General features: G+C 41.8%; 1 protein-coding gene across 1 annotated transcript; it reads right to left on the bottom strand.

Moving 5' to 3' along the window:
* Window positions 1-2,545: 2,545 nt before the first annotated feature.
* Window positions 2,546-9,108, bottom strand: LOC124003354 (E3 SUMO-protein ligase CBX4-like). The gene is made up of 5 exons (XM_046311528.1): window positions 8,776-9,108; window positions 8,548-8,591; window positions 7,379-7,444; window positions 5,283-5,349; window positions 2,546-4,547 (listed from the first exon to the last, which is right to left on the bottom strand). Exons 1-5 carry the CDS (start codon window positions 8,842-8,844, stop codon window positions 3,126-3,128), a joined length of 1,668 nt encoding a protein of 555 aa, XP_046167484.1. The 5' UTR covers window positions 8,845-9,108; the 3' UTR covers window positions 2,546-3,125.
* Between the last annotated feature and the right edge of the window lie 7,821 nt (window positions 9,109-16,929).

Genomic DNA, 16,929 nt, shown 5'->3' on the forward strand with positions numbered 1-16,929 from the left:
ACTCAACTTAAAGCACTATTGTATAATGAGTGTGACCAACACATATGTCTACAGAGTTCTCTAGCCTGCTGCTAACCTTTGTGCATCAAGAAAGAATCTCAATTCAGCAGGCAGGGGCGGCCCTAGTCATAAGCAACACCCCCCATACCTCCCCAATGTTTTGTTTGTTTGGTGAATTAGTCTAGCCATATCTAAACTTGTAGTAACCATGGTTGAATTACTGACCAGGCACGCAGGGCACGTGCCCAGGGGACCTGACCTCCAGGAGGCCCCATTAATATAGTTATTGACATTGGTGGAAAAAGTACCCAATTGTCATACTTGAGTAAAAGTAAAGATACCTTAATAGAAAATGATTGAAGTAAAAGCAAAAGTCACTCAGTAAAATATTACTTGAGTAAAAGTTTTAAAGTATTTAGTTTGAAACATACTTAAGTATCAAAAGTACATGTAATTGCTAATAATATACTTAAGTGTCATATTAATTATATTAAGCAAATCAGACGGCATCATTTTCTTGTTTATTTTAATTTACGGATAGCCAGGGCCACACTCCAAACAAAGCATGTGTTTAGTGAGTCCGTCAGATCAGAGGCAGTAGTAGGGATGTTCCCTTGATAAGTGTATGAATTTGACGATTTTCCTGTCCTGCTATGCATTCAAAATGTAACAAGTACTTTTGGGTGTCCTGGAAAATGTATGAAGTAAAAAGTATCATTTTCTATATGAATGTATGAAGTAAAAGTACAAGTTGTCAAAAATATAAATAGTCAAGTAAAGTACAGATACCCAAAAAATCTACTAAAGTAGTACTTTCAAGTATTTTTATTTAAGTACTTTAAAGCACTGGTTAGTCACTTTCACTCATCATATTACATTGGAATAAGACATGGCATTAGGCCACTGAAATGTTTTGCCCGCAAGGTGGGGGGGCCCAACAAAATTTTGCTTAGGGTTACCAAAAGGCTAGGGCCAGCCCTGCAGCAGGCCAGGAAGCGAGGTTAGTACTGCATCTATTTTAACCTCCAGTGCGAGAAGCAAGTCATGCGGTTTCTACAAGATTGTGTTGCAAGACCGCAGTTCATCATCTTTTGCTCACCCGAAGACACCCTCGAAACAATGTAGATCTGTATCACCCTAACATCTGATCATGCATAGTCACGTAGCCCAAAAAGAAGAGATTCGGCCCATAACTTTCTTACAATTTTATTCTTGCAAAACACATCAGAAGAAGCCATTTCAGTGTAGTCTGCTCACATAAACAACAAAGTCCCCCTTAAAGCAGTTACAATGCATATTTGAAGAACCATGTGCTCAAAGGGGTTTCAAACAGAACATTGAGAAGGTCCCATGAACTCATGTTTTTTGATGGTACCAGAATAGGCTACAGACAAGCCTAGGGTACCATATGCCTTGCCCTTGAAATGAAAACACTGAATGCCATTGAAACACTAACAGTGGTACACGCCCACAAAAGGCCAATGGCCTATCAAACGCATTAGCATTAGAGTGTAGGCTATGAGAACATCGCTCATAATTACTTCTGTACGTCTAGTCATACCGGAGAGTGAAGAAAACGGCGTGAATAAAAGAATAGCCGGACATTTCCTTAAATGCATTGAACATTAAAGGCCACCTGGGTTAACTGTAATGTTGATTTAATCACCCATAGTTTACATTCTGAATATGACATGTAGGTGAATTCATCAATACAACAACATTTCAATGTGATTGTTAGTTGATGTGCAACACCTTTTAAAGTGATTGTTAGTTGGCCTACAAGACCTTCTAAAGTTAATACTATATAGATCATTTCCAACTTCCCTTCATGTTTCTCATTCATGTTGAATAGCTACAATAAATAGGATCAATTATAAACATAGCATTATTTTTTAAATTAATCATATCCATGTTATGGATCTTGAAGAAAGAACTAGGCCAATGGGACATGAATTGATATCTAAAATCCCACATTGTTACAGCACTACAGGGAATGAATGATATTAGTGGGTATTTCACATATTTACAATAATTGAAACCAGTAATATCTATCTTCCTAAACGTTAACCTCAGATAAGAGGCTAAGGCCATCCCCTTCGCAGCAGCCATTCACCCCCCCTCAGCCAGCCTACAACAGTGCAAAGTACATCTTAACTCTAAGGTCCTTCATTGACTTGTGCAGTTTGACCCGGGAGGCCCTGTTAGTTTGGCTCTCCCTGTCGTCTCACATGGCACGATCTGTCCAAGCAATGGACTTCTATCTTCCTTGTCTGAATATGTCCATCTTGCAAACACACACACACATACAGTACTAGTCAAAAGCTTGGACACACCTACAAATTCCAGGGTTTTTCTTTATTTGAGCTATTTTTGACATTGTAGAATAATAGTGAAGTCATCAAAACGATGAAATAACACACATGGAATCATGTAGTAATCAAAAAAGTGTTAAACAAATATATATTTTATATTTGAGATTCTTCAGAGTAGCCACCATTTGCCTTGATGACAGCTTTGCACACTCTTGGCAGTCTCTCAACAAATTTTGAATGGTACTGCACATGCGCACACACGGTCCATAATTTTGCAAAACCTCACTACACATGTACTCACAGACACACAAACGTATTCACTTGCGTGCACAAACACCACACACAGGCAAATAAACTGAAAGAGAGTGTAATTTACCGATAATCAATATATAGACTTTTTCTTTCTCAATATATAGACCTTAAACAAAGACTGTAAAGCAAAACGGATATAAAGCCTTTATAAAAAGTAAATAATTATTTACAAGAGTAAGTGCTTTTTCACTGAGCCCTGATACCATGTGTCAAATAGCATATACTAAAGTAGTTTGTAACTCAATTAGAAGCTTACATCATCAAGTATGACAACAACTCTGGGGCTCATTTAGAGAATGATAGCCAAAGCTACGTACATACAAATTATAGAAGGGTTAGGAACCCGAAACAAAATGAATCTCAACCCCACTAAATGCAAACTGTAAGGGCTCTTATTTACATTCAAACATCTGAAAATACCAATATGTTCCAACACACATTTGTACATATTCACACATTTGCTATTAATCCCTCGTCCTCAGATCGCCTTTTTCAGCTTCGTTACACTGTAACGTATTCCTTAAATGTCACTGTGAGACAGTTTGTTGTAATATCCGTGATGACTATATTCCCAAGGAAAGGCTTGAATGAAGGAAAAGGCTCCTCCTCCACAGTATGTTCTGTTGTGATAGCCAATGGCGGTTTTGTCTGTTCTGTTGTGATAGCCAATGGCGGTTTTGTCTGTTCGGCAGTCTTCTCCTCCTCGGCAGAAGGAGCCACCTGTGTCTCTGTGGGAACTGGAGCCTCCCGTCTGGACCTCACACAGCTGAGGTCCATGGGCTCGTCCTGGTTAGACTCCAGGAAGTCATAGTCCTGGTGGCCATTGTGGCTATGGTGGCCATTTTGGTCCATGGAGTTGCTCTGAGGTGGTGAGGACACAGTGCAGGGTGCACTGATACTCCGGGAGTTTAGAAACCGTTTACAGCCACCACGGTCCTCGCCCTTGTCTGCCTCTGAAAGGTGACGTTTGAAGGCTGGAGAAGAGCCGTTTACTCGCTGAGTCCTTCTATGAACCCCCATCTCAAAGGGCCAAGGGGCAAGGTTAGGTTTGGTGGTCAGCCTCAGGGGCTGCTCTGTCGCACTAAGCTCCATTTTGGGTGAGTCGACCTTCTCAGCAGGACACTTAAATACGTTAGATCCGTTAGATCCTGAGTTGAGGGCGTGTAACTTAACGTCTTTGTTGCAGTCTTTCGCAAATCCGTTGGTGAGACCCAGTTTCTGGACGAGCCTCATCTTTTCAAGTTGATTTTCTGCAGCATCATCATCATCATTGTCCGGCTGTGGCTTGTCAAGGGTTTCCACATCTCCGTTTTTAATCCTCGCCGCCTGCATGCCGTTCTCCATGTACTTGCTCATGACAATGACGATGCGTCCATTCTTGTTTTTGTTCTTGACAATCTTCAGCTTGCTGTCGCTGACATCGTTGGCCTTCAACAGCGGTGCGTCCTCTTTGGCCGTGGCCTTGCTCTGCTCCGATTCGCCACTGTGGTCGTTGAGGTGAGCCGGAAGCTTCTTTAGCTCCATGGTGATATCTTTCACTTTGCTCAGGCAGCCAGAGTCCTTGTCCCGGACCCACTTCTGCTGTAGCGCGGGAGGCAGGTTCCAGCTGTGGTTGGTGGGCAGTTCTGGAGCTTTGGTGGCCTCCCTGGGCTTCATGCACTGGGTGCTGTCATACATCTTGGGGTCAGGCTGGTAGTGGTGATGTTTCTTGCTGTTGAGCTGGTAGTAGAGCTTCTTCTTTCCGTTGGCCTGCTGCTCGGCCTCCCTCTCCTTGGCCAGCAGGGGCTGGTACTGGTGGTGCTTCTTGCTGTTCAGCTGGTACTGCTGGGTCTGGATGGGGTCCACTTTCTGCCGGTTTTCCTCGTCCAGGGTGGTCTCCTGAAGGCCTGAGAGGACGCTGGATCTCCGGGCAAAGGACGGGACCTGAGAAAAACACAGCTGTTAGTTAACTGATAGATCAACTTGTTGACATGATTATCTGACTGACTTTCTCTCTGTAATGAAGGTTAGAAAAATGCCATCATCAAATGGTGCCCTCTAGATGACCTTTGAGTGAGTCCTGAGCCCTAAACTTGTGTTTAGTTCTAAACTTGTGTTTAGTTCTGTGAGGGCATTTCATACATATTTTGTCAGCCCTCCCACCCTCCTGGCCATCAGAGTTACATTTCAGAGTGGCTCCTCTAGCCGCTCTGACCTCAGCTCTGAGGAATGCCATAGACTGCTTTGTGCCCCATCACTGGCTTCCTCCTATGTGTTACCACCAACACCGCCCTGAGAGGAACAAACACTACCTAGAGGGGGTTCCTTTTGCTCTTTCGATTTGTGATTGATGTCTATATGTACTTTTCAGTCATTGCTTTAAGATTGAAGACATTTTGGAGACCTAATCTACCCAGTCTATCCCTAACCTATCAACAGCATGTGCCCCTAATCTATATGACAGTCATTCAGATTTTAACACCTATTTTGTAGTCTTATAAAGGATTTAGAATTCTTAGAAAGCCCGTTTCAATTAAAGAATGTGTTGGTCTTAGTGTTGGATGGCAAAAATGTACTCAATCTCTTATAGTAACATTAATTAATAGTAACATTTATTTCATCAAATGTATAGTAATCAAGGAGTTAATTGTCAACTCTCCAAAATATGTGAAGACTCACCTGGCCGATCAGGTGCTTTGGCTTTGGCCCTCTTTTGCGATATCCCATAAGCTGCTCGTATCTCTCCCTGTGTAAGACAGAAAACACCACCATGTCACTCAAACCATCCACAATAATACATTCTTTAGTAGTTAACAACATAATGTAACAGAGTTAGGCAGCGGGGGGGGATATTTCAAATCTCATTGGAAGGGGCCTGATTTGTGGGATTTGCCCCCCCCCCTGTAATTGAAACTGTGAAACTGTATTTAGGTCAGAATACAGTACTTTAACTACAAAAGGGGACTACACACAATAAAGTACTTTCATTGCTTATGCAAGGATGATGTACTAACAATAATGAAATACAGTAATGCAATGCAGTAATTTATGGGAAAATCCCATGCACCATTGAATCCTAATTGGTGACATGAAACATCAGTGGAATACCCCTGTCATATCCCCATGTTTACCACTAGATCCTCTAACTGAACCCACGAGACATGAATTACAAATATCATACTTAATGTAGTGTAGCGTCTACAGCCATATATCCTTATTACTTGTTTACCAAGTGTTGCTGCATATCAAAGTCCTTCTCATGTCAAAAAATGTATGGTTTAGGCCTGACTAAATTGTCATTACTCCAAAGATAATGTATGGCTTAGGCCTGACTAAATCGGCATTACTCCAAAAATAATGATGTATGGTTTAGACCTGACTAAATTGGCATTACTCCAAAAGGAATGTATGGTTTAGGCCTGACTAAATCGGCATTACTCCAAAAGGAATGTATGGTTTAGGCCTGACTAAATCGGCATTACTCCAAAAGGAATGTATGGTTTAGGCCTGACTAAATCGGCATTACTCCAAAAATGATTTCCACATGGAATTAATAGTTTTCCAGTTCAACATTCAATCCATATAAGGATGGAATAGATTCAGGGCCTGAATGAACTACACATCTATAGACCATGTAACTGGTGGGTAGGATACTTTCCCTATAGCCCACTGTTTTCCATGCTTTCTCAATAGCAGTAATTCAATACCCAATGAGTACTGATGTCAACCCCCCTCCTCGAGCACATCTAATTACTGTGGCGACTCAGTATATTTTCATAGCCTGGTACTCTGCCCGGTGAGGCCCCCTGGAGAGTCACGTAATTAGCTACAATAAAAACTCCCCCCGTTCAGAGACAGAGATAATGGCGAAAACAGACACCGCCCTCTGTCTACATTTTCCCTACTGAGTGACCCATCTCTTTTAAAAGCTGGTGTGCGCACACGGTGGGAGAGATTGACAGCAAACCCCGACGACAGGCCGAGTCACTGCATGGTTTTTGCGCCATAGTGCAGTTGTAGTTGTGTGTTCACGTCCAGGAAACCCACACGGGAGGTTTAGCAATTACCGGTTAACAGTAATGCCTGTCCAGCAAACAAGTCATCTTGAAAAGGCACAACGGTGTTTTCAAGCGGATGCTTCTACGGTTGTTTCAGGAATATCGCCTATTATTAGAAGCCTAGGGGGCCTTTTGTCTAATGTTGTTCCCAGTGCCTTCCTCATTCAATACATGGTGAGATGAAGCAGGGATGGGGGACAAGACAAAGCATGCAGTCAAGGAATATTTGGCCCTGGTGTCCGCATAAGCATGTAGCCTGTGAAAGATGATAGCCTATTGTGGTATGGGCAAACTAAAATCAATCAATCTATTATTACAGGCCTAAGAATATCACATAGGGACAATTCATTGTCCAATATGGTCGACCACGAAATTGTAAGTCATACGCAATCTTTCCTAAATGTTTTCAATCCGATTTGTGTGGTCACTGTGTAGGCCTACTGCTATTCTAGGCCTACTGAGATTTATAATTTTTTTTTTTTTAAAAAAATTAAAAAAACAACTTATGACTGCATCATGTCTTTCTGGGGTTTGAAAAGTTTTGCCATAGGAAAATGTAATTCAATTAGGGCACATTTTACGCACACCACGGGATAGAAGTGGTGCGCTGTGTGCGCACGTGCACAGACACACGCACAGACACACGCACAGAGCAGCGCCCCCAACCCTCATTGACTACACAAGGTCGGCTCGTCAAATCGAGTCTGTCAAACTCACCTGTTCTGGAAAGCGTCAAGCAGTCGCGGGTCGAGAATGTTTTCTTCTGGTTCCCACGTGTTATATCTATTAAGACAGAAAGTAGGACAGAGAGAGGGCGAGAGACAGAGAGAGCGATAGAGAGAGACATTAATATCAACAGAGGTCGCCTTCTATCAACCAAACTACAACCATATATCAAATTTGGCCGTCATCTGCTTGGTTGCTGACAGAATCCGTTGTAAAGTAGCAAGGCAACTTCTGTAATCAGGTTAGCTGTTAACAGTTAGCAGTCAGTCTTGACCAAATAGGCCTATATCAAAACATAAACATTATGCATATTATTGATAAATGTGTAATAAAGTAAGAGCAAAGTATAGCCTATACTCTGGAAATAGGTCATTATAAAGTGTTAATAATTGCTAGGAAGTATACTTCACAAAGTCAACACAAGCAAAACGGTTACTCTATGGGAATCATGAGGGTGATTAGGGTAATGTGGGGTAACAAGCCCCCGGGGTAACTGCCCCTCCATATATATATATATATATTCAAATTACGTTAGATCTATAAGCTTTTTATAGATATACAATTATACAATCATATTGTATATATACAATCATATTGCAAGTCCAAATCATCCACAAATAACTTCATTGAGTTACAGTCATTTTCTTTATATTGTAGGATGGTTTGGGCATGATTTGGTGTGCAAATAAAAAGAGGAACCTTACATCAAAACCTCATCATAGTGAGGATATTAATAGTGAGATGTGCAATGCCATTTTGCTTCATTATTATATGTATTTAATTTAAATAAGATACCTAGATTTGAGCTTTTAAGAGTTAATTACTAGAAAATGTTCTTGAGGGGGGGGGGGATAGTTACCCCACGTTGCCTTAATTTTCGCTCAACACATAAATTAGTGATGGCATCCTAAGCGCCATCGATCGAATCAAACATTCACTTCAACGCGCGCAAAGACGCACGCGCCACACACACACACACACACACACACACACACACACACACACACACACACACACACACACACACACACACACACACACACACACACACACACACACACACACACACACACACACACACACACTTGAAAACTTGAAATATTAATTTGCATTACTAGGCAGTACTAAAGTAGGCTATAGTATTTTCAAAGCTAACTTACTTTGGAGACCATCCTCGCCACTTGACTAGGTATTCCATCCTCCCCTATACGGAGATGAGAGAACATATTGGTTCATTTGATTATAAGCGGGTCTTTGACATTGTCTATCTGCAAAAACACAACAACAACATAATTTACTTCCATCAATTACGCAATATATTGCATAGCGATACCAAATAACCCTGTTTGTGGACATTGAGCAATCATATATTTGAAGTGATTTCAAACCTTTCGATTCCGCTTCTTCTCGATGCTCTCCACCGCAAAGACGTGCTCTCCCGCGGCGGGTAGCTCCATTTTCGATGCAAGGGGAAGGTTTCTCTTCCAATGGCTGTAGAAAATGTCACCCCTGCCCGCGTTTGTGCTGTTTTTCCGTCGTTCAAATTGATTCGAGAGATTTCCCTTCGCTCCGATCTTCCCTCTCTTTCCCTCTCACTCTAGTCGGAATTCGTTGGCAGCGGCAGTGCGATACGTTTGGCTTTGCCTTGCACACGAGAAGGGGTTGCAGAAAACAGTTCATGCAAAGAGCCATTGATGTGACGTCAGGAGGAGGAGGCGCTTTTGGGGGCTGGGGCAGTTTCATGCTTTTATCCCATGGATGTGTAGGGTGAAATGGAACTGCACGAGGGTGCTATGAAAAGTATAATAATGTGTTATGATATGTCAAATTGGGAATTGTTACGCAATTATTGCCTTTTACGCCATGTCATGCAAATCATGAAAAAAGGAATCAAGGCTGCCATTGCCTATGTATGCTCCATGCCCATTTCCTTCGACCGATATTAATGAATGTAGCCTATTTGTTAATGTATTCATTAACGTTTTCACAATTGTTACAAGTGTATGCCAGATAGTTCTAAAGGACACAGCCCTGGTTTCCTTAATTAAAGGCTGAGACCGATTGGATAAATTAAGTGAATGTCATTGTGTGAGTGACTCATCATCAATAGGCCTACTGAAATACAACTTTGGTATCCCACTCCAAAAAATAAATATATGTAACAGTTCATTATGGATCTGGTAGGCACCTATGTAGCCCACCACTGAATGATACCGATCAATAAATGGTACCTTGAGCATTTAACCCCGGTAGAAAACAAACATTATGCACACTGAAATAGTATGTACCAGCTAAATCAGGTATAGAAGATCGTATTAATCACTCCCCAATCTAATTTATACATTCTAATAATAATAACCATCATCACCCTCATATGATTCTGATAACTGTAATATGGGTTTCCCATGTTATTTATGATTTTTTTCCAAAGACTTCACACTGGGATCTTTGAAAGAAAATCCATAAACGTGAGCTTTCCTATTCGCCTTGGTGACTTGGCTAACATACCCAATGGATGAGCAAGGATGCGTCGTGCTGGTAGGCATTTTCCATAAATATCTACCCTTTCCATTAATACAAGGTCATATGTAAAACCATTACCGAGCGCCAGTGTCGCGGTACGGGGCATCGAGTGAATTTTCTCTGCACATCAAAGGCCCGTGGCTGTGTCAGAGATATGTAGGTCACATCAGTTGGTCTTAAACCCCGTTGGCATTTCTTCCACCGTGTTTATTTCTGCCATCCGACTCTTGACGGGCACCAGCCGCTGCGTTATCACTTGGGCGAGAGACGCATGGGCCTACCTCTGGTACATAGAAAAGCCAATGTGCGTTGTTTTTTTGCACCTTACAACAGCACAGTTACTGCCGCTGGTGGTGGTTCGTGTGTCTCTTATGCCCGCTGTCTCTTTGAAACACGAAAACAGGTTGGACATGTTGACAAGTGCGCTATAGTCGTCGCACACGCACGGTTGTACACACACACACACGCGCGCGCACACACACACATGAACGTATATTTGGCTTATCAAATTATCTGTTATATTGTATAAGCCTACACATTGTAAAATTATTGGTATTTGTCTATATTGTTATTTATTTCGTTATATGTTTTCAGTATAAAGGCGCAAGCGTCGAGTATCATTTTAAACCTAAATAAAATTCAGCAGCGCAAGGGTTAAAGGAGAACAGTTCATGCAGGCGGCAATGTTCAGCCTATTGCAGACAGGCACGACTTCCTTTCCTTATAAGGCAATGAGCTCAAAACGCCAGAGAAATATCAAATGAACGAGTTGAACGACCAGATTCACCGGAGTATTTGCGCACAAAATCACTCCCATACTCACGCTGGCTATCAAAACATTCATTATTTTTCAGTAGGTTCAAAGGAAAGACCACAAAGCATTCTCATTGTGGCTCGAGGAGCAAGCTTTGAGCGGTCACAATAAAACAGCAATTCTATAACATTCGCAATCTTCTTCGAAATAATGAGCCATACCGTTGACTGCAAGGGCCACAATACTCAAATACACTTATTTTGATGAAAACCATTTGCGTGGTTGAAACGAAGTTTTGCCTTCTATTTTAGTAGATACGGTATTCTCCAATAACACCTGATCCTTGATATGCGCATGGAATTAATTATATTTGTATGTCACCAAAAGGCTGTGACTGTCGTATCAACTATCTTGTTTAGGCTTTGCATAATATTACAATTTATGAGCCATATCAGTTAAAGATTTAACAATGGATGTGGTTGGAATTATAAAAATGGACACCACCACACAATTTCCACTTCACTGTCTTTCAAATTGCGCATGGCACATGTTTCAACGGTTCAAGGGAACGTGATGCACGTGCAGTCCTATTAATATGCTATCATGTCCATGCGAACTCCATACGATGCTCATTCAGTTCTGAGAATAACCCCGACATATGAACTGACCCTTTCAGTAACTAAAAGCTCAATGTCACTTGTAAAAAATTCCAGCAAAGGGAACTAAATGACAAATCTGAGGAAGAATTATATCATAGACTAATCCCGCAGCATGTCATAAATGCAACCAGTCAATCCAAAACTACAGTAATTCGATGTTTATTGGGGACATTATGAAGTCATCACATGATGAACCTCTAACCCACAGAGATAACGCATGATTCATCTTACTATAATAACCCTATGTGAAACTCAGGTTCAATGTTTTAGTGGAGATTTGCATTCTTACATAGATTGATGACCACACACGAGACTGCAAAAAGCCTACACAATTTTCTCTTAACTTTACATTACAGTTGGCATAAAAGGCTTTCGAAGTCATTCATTTGTCTTGACAGAGAATTATGTTCCTGACAGCACAAGGTATACCAAATAGGTTACAATGGACTGAGGGATCTATTTCATTTAGGCTATAGTTGCCATGGTTGTTGGGATGAACAGCCAGATTGTATAAAGAATTTGAGAAGACTTGTAGTGTGATATGCCCTCCTTTCAAGTAAATCCTCTATTATATACGTCAAGCTTTTATAAAACAACTAATTGAACCCCTGACATGTACTTCATAGCCTACATATGTCAAATGGGATTTCAACTAAATGTATTGAGCAAAATGAATGAACAAAAGTAAACATACCCACTAAAAACAAATGGTTCTATATAGTGCCAAATAAGGGTTCTTTGGCTTGTAACCAACCTTTGTTTGACGGTTCTATAAAGAACAATGCTCATAAAGTTCTAATTGGAACCTGTATGGTGCTATAAAGAACCATTTCCTAAGGTTCTAGAAAGAACCATTCAAAAAAGGTTCAATATAGCACCGAAAAAAAGATTTCGCTATGGTTAGAACCCTTTTTGGGGCTATGTAAAACTCTATTTTTATGATTCTTTATAGAACCTTTATGGAAAATGGTTTTATAAAGAACCTTTCTCAATCATCTCAAAGGCTCTTTGTAGAACCGTACAGGTTTTCTATTCTGGTTTAATAGCCACATTATATTGTTAAAATTAAAGAGGTTTTATTATTGTGTTTATTAACAAGTTGAATCAGGTGTGATAGCTCTGGAACGGCTGGGGCTCTGGAATGGCTTTTGAGAAACAGACAGACATTACATTTACATTAGGTCTACATTAACGGATGCAATGACATACATTAGGTATGGGAGAGAGAGAAAGATGATTTATGCTAAGCAATGGGAAGGATAGGGGACATGGTTGGTCAGAAATGAAAATGATGGCCCTCAGAACAGGGTTAGGGGAGGGTGCAGGGTAGGTACAAAGAAGAGGAGGGCATTTGGGTCAGGGGTTTTTAAGGGAATCGTTGCTGCATGTATGAATCTGTTTGAAGGGATGTGGGCAAGAGAGCAGGGAGAGCTAGGCAGTGTACAAAAGGGGCAGTATGTAGTGACAGGATGGTTTATACAACAGAGCGACATCTGAGTAAGATGACATTTAGCCTACACGTAGGAAATAAACTGACTTTATGTGTGTCAGAGAGAAGAAACCTGACAAAGATCAAATGACGAAGAGCTTAAATTACGACCAAGAAACTCTCGGGAAGTGTATGGAGAGAAGACATGAGGGTTTACACAAGAGGAAGGGACCAGGAATGAGGAATTTATTGTCCAAAAATGTAATGGTGGAAAATGATAAGAATAATAAAAAGGATTTAGAACTGAAAGGGACTGTACAGACAGGTAAACCAGGAGGAGTCTCAGGTGGATGTGACAGATAGGGGAAGGGATGAAGAAAGGTTTGAGAGTTGAAGCAGGAGAACAAAGTCTTGGCTTCGGCGTTGACTAACTGAACTGGATAATATAGCATGGTGTTTATATGATAATTTAGGTGGAATTAATGACACCTGTTAAACTATTATAAACTATCACGATTTGGAAGATCAAACAAGTAGCTGTGGAGTTCTTTGTCATTCAGATCAGTGACTTTTATTCAAATCTATCATTTTAGTCCTTCACCCACAGATTAATCCTTACTTTCAATTGTGAAATTAATCATTTCCAGGTTGGGGAACATTCTTATGGGAATAAAGAATCAAATGTGTCACTGTGAGTGACGAATATCTCTATTGACCCTTCAATATTCCGGTTATTCAAGAAACATCGGCTCTGATATTCAGTCATTCATAATAGGGACCATCACAAAGCTCTCAAATGAATAAACACACATATGACTCATTCATAATGGCTTTTATGCCAGACGCCAACAGCAGCCTTCCCAGCAGCCTTCACCAGTCACGACGCAAGTCGTTCACGTCTCTCCACACATCAGGGGAGAGAGAGCCACGATGACTCAACACTCTCCTTAGAACAGGCAGTGTAATTGGTTGGGAGTCGACGGAGCAGCTCAGGACGTCAGAGGCCAGTAACAGTTATGACTTTTGAACAGTCAGCTGACTCACAGTTGACAATGTTCTATTCGTGTTTTTCTTCTTTTTTTCCCTCCCACTCTCTCGTCTCTCTGCATCCGTCTCTGTCTCTGCATTTGTCTCCGTCTCTCTCTCTCTCTCTCTCTCTCTCTCTCTCTCTCTCTCTCTCTCTCTCTCTCTCTCTCTCTCTCTCTCTCTCTCTCTCTCTCTCTCTCTCTCTCTCTCTCTCTCTCTCTCTCTCTCTCTCTCTGCATCTGTCTCCTCTCTCTCTGCATCTGTCTCTCTCTCTGTCTCTCTCTCTCTCTCTCTCTCTCTCTCTCTCTCTCTCTCTCTCTCTCTCTCTCTCTCTCTCTCTCTCTCTCTCTCTCTCTCTCTCTCTCTCTCTCTCTCTCTCTCTCTCTCTCTCTCTCTCTCTCTCTCTCTCTCTCTCTCTCTCTCTCTCTCTCTCTCTCTCTCTCTCTCTCTCTCTCTCTCTCTCTCTCTCTCTCTCTCTCTCTCCTCTCTCTCTCTCTCTCTCTCTCTCTCTCTCTCTCTCTCTCTGTTTCTCTGTCTCTCTCTCTCTCCATCTACCTCTCTCATCTCCCTCTACTCTCTCTCCCTCTCTGACTACACGGCCACACCAGATTAGACCAGTTCATCAATCTGAATATTGACCGCGCCTTTTACGACCCCCCCGCTCTTCGTGGCGTTCAAACGGCTTCTTCTGCTTCAATGGTAGCTCGGATTCTTTAAGCACCAGAACATTACAAGCAGGAAATATTGTGAACCGTCAACAATCAGAGCAAAAAGACAACTATAAAAAAGCTCCCGTTGGTCTATTGTGTGGACGTATGTGATCGTTGGTGTGATGTATTGGTTCACTGGCAGCCAGGTGGGGTTAGTTGGCAGAAAGGGAGCGTCTCGCTGGTCTTGGTACGCTATAATATCGCACCTCTGATGGCGAATGTTAACCGCCCCTAATCATGTGTCTGGCAGGGAGCGCCACAGACGCCATTTGTGTTGCCTGTCGGGGTCTGGAAGAGGCCCAGTGAGAGAGTGGTGCTGGTGATATAGGGCCAGACGGGGTGAGTAGAACAGACTGGCCATGACTGGGAGGGCAGACAGGCTGGGAAAGCAGATAGACAGGTTGAGTGAGCAGACAAACGGACAGACCGGGAAGGCGGCACACTCTTAGAAAAGAAAGGGTTATTCGGCAGACCTTGTATGATAACCCTTTTTTGGTTCGAGGTAGAAGCTCTTTGGTTGCAAGAAAAAACATTTCACCTAGCGAAGAAATCCCAAACCTCTTTAAATGAGGGCGCCCACGGCTAGAGGGCCGTAGTAGGGTGCTCCTATAGCGGGCATGCATGTCAGGAACACCGGCAGGTGCATTTAGGACCATATTTTAATTTTCGGGTTTAAGAACCTTTTTCTAAAAAAGGTTCTATCTGGGCCAAGATTACCTTCTGCCATGTAGATCTTGCAGAACTTTAATAACTGTAGATCATTTTAGAAACCTCCACAGAGCTCAATAATCCTCATTCTCCTGTCGATACTGTATGGTTTGTCACCCTGTCCGAAATAGGAGAATGAACAACTGGAAGTGAGTATTACATTAGTACACCAGTGACACTTCAGCCTGGACATATATACAGTTGAAGTCGGAAGTTTACATACACTTAGGTTGGAGTCATTAAAACTCGTTTTTCAACCACTCCACAAATTTCTTGTTAACAAACTATAGTCTTGGCAAGTCAGTTAGGATATCTACTTTGTGCATGACACAAGTCATTTTTCCAATAATTGTTTACAGACAGATTATTTCACTTATAATTCACTGTATGACAATTCCAGTGGGTCAGAAGTTTACATACACTAAGTTGACTGTGCCTTTAAACAGCTTGGAAAATTCCAGAAAATTATGTCATAGCTTTAGAAGCTTCTGATAGGCTAATTGACATAATTTGAGTCAATTAAAGGTGTACCAGTGGATGTATTTCAAGGCCTACCTTCAAACTCAGTGCCTCTTTGCTTGACATCATAGGAAAATCAAAAGAAATCAGACAAGACTCCAGAAAAACAAGTGTAGACCCCCACAAGTCTGGTTCATCCTTGGGAGCAATTTCCAAACACCTGAAGGTACCATGTTCATCTGTACAAACCATAGTACGCAAGTATAAACACCATGGGACCACGCAGCCACCATACTGCTCAGGAAGGAGACGCGTTCCGTCTCCTAGAGATGAACGCACTTCGGCGCGAAAAGTGCAAATCAATCCCAGAACAACAGCAACGTACCTTGTGAAGATGCTGGCGGAAACAGGTACAAAAGTATCTATATCCACAGCAAAACGAGTCCTATATCGACATAACCTAAAAGGCCGCTCAGCAAAGAAGAAGCCACTGCTCCAAAACCGCCATAAAAAAGCCAGACTATGGTTTGCAAATGCACATGGGGACAAAGATCATACTTTTTGGAGAAATTTCCTCTTGTCTGATGAAACAAAAATATAACTGTTTGGCCATAATGACCATCGTTATGTTTGGAGGAAAAAGGGGGAGGCTTGCAAGCCGAAGACCACCATCCCAACCGTGAAGCACGGGGGTGGCAGCATCATGTTGTGGGGGTGCTTTGCTGCAGGAGGGACTGGTGCACTTCACAAAATAGATTGCATCATGGAGGGAAAATTACGTGGATATATTGAAGCAAAACATCTCAAGACATCAGTCAGGAAGTTAAAGCTTGGTCGCAAGTGGGTCTTCCAAATGGACAATGACCCCAAGCATACTTCCAAAGTTGTGGCTAAATGGCTTAAGGACAACAAAGTCAAGGTATTGGAGTGGCCATCACAAAGCCCTGACCTCAATCCTATAGAAAATGTGTGTACAGAACTGAAAAAGCATGTGACAGCAAGGAGGCCTACAAACCTGACTCAGTTACACCAGCTCTGTCAGGAGGAATGGGCCAAAATGCACCCAACTTACTGTGGGAAGCTTGTGGAAGGCTACCCGAAACGTTTAACCCAAGTTAAACAATTTAAAGTCAATGCTACCAAATCCTAATTAAGTAAACTTCTGACCCACTGGGAATGTGATGAAAGAAATAAAAGCTGAAATGAATCATTCTCTCTACTATTATTCTGACATTTCACATTCTTAAAATAAAGTGGTGATCCTAACTGACCTA

The sequence above is a fragment of the Oncorhynchus gorbuscha genome, linkage group LG18, assembly GCF_021184085.1.
Source record: "Oncorhynchus gorbuscha isolate QuinsamMale2020 ecotype Even-year linkage group LG18, OgorEven_v1.0, whole genome shotgun sequence".
NCBI lineage: Eukaryota > Metazoa > Chordata > Actinopteri > Salmoniformes > Salmonidae > Oncorhynchus > Oncorhynchus gorbuscha.

What these genes read in the sequence shown, in the direction of transcription:
- LOC124003354 (XM_046311528.1), bottom strand. Translation starts at nt 8,844, where the DNA reads ATGGAGCTACCCGCCGCGGGAGAGCACGTCTTTGCGGTGGAGAGCATC. An exon ending in TGGCGAGGATGGTCTCCAAA is followed by an intron (nt 7,445 to 8,547) that starts GTAAGTTAGCTT and finishes CTGTCTTAATAG; the next exon opens with ATATAACACGTGGGAACCAG. An exon ending in CAAAGCACCTGATCGGCCAG is followed by an intron (nt 4,548 to 5,282) that starts GTGAGTCTTCAC and finishes TGTTTTTCTCAG; the next exon opens with GTCCCGTCCTTTGCCCGGAG.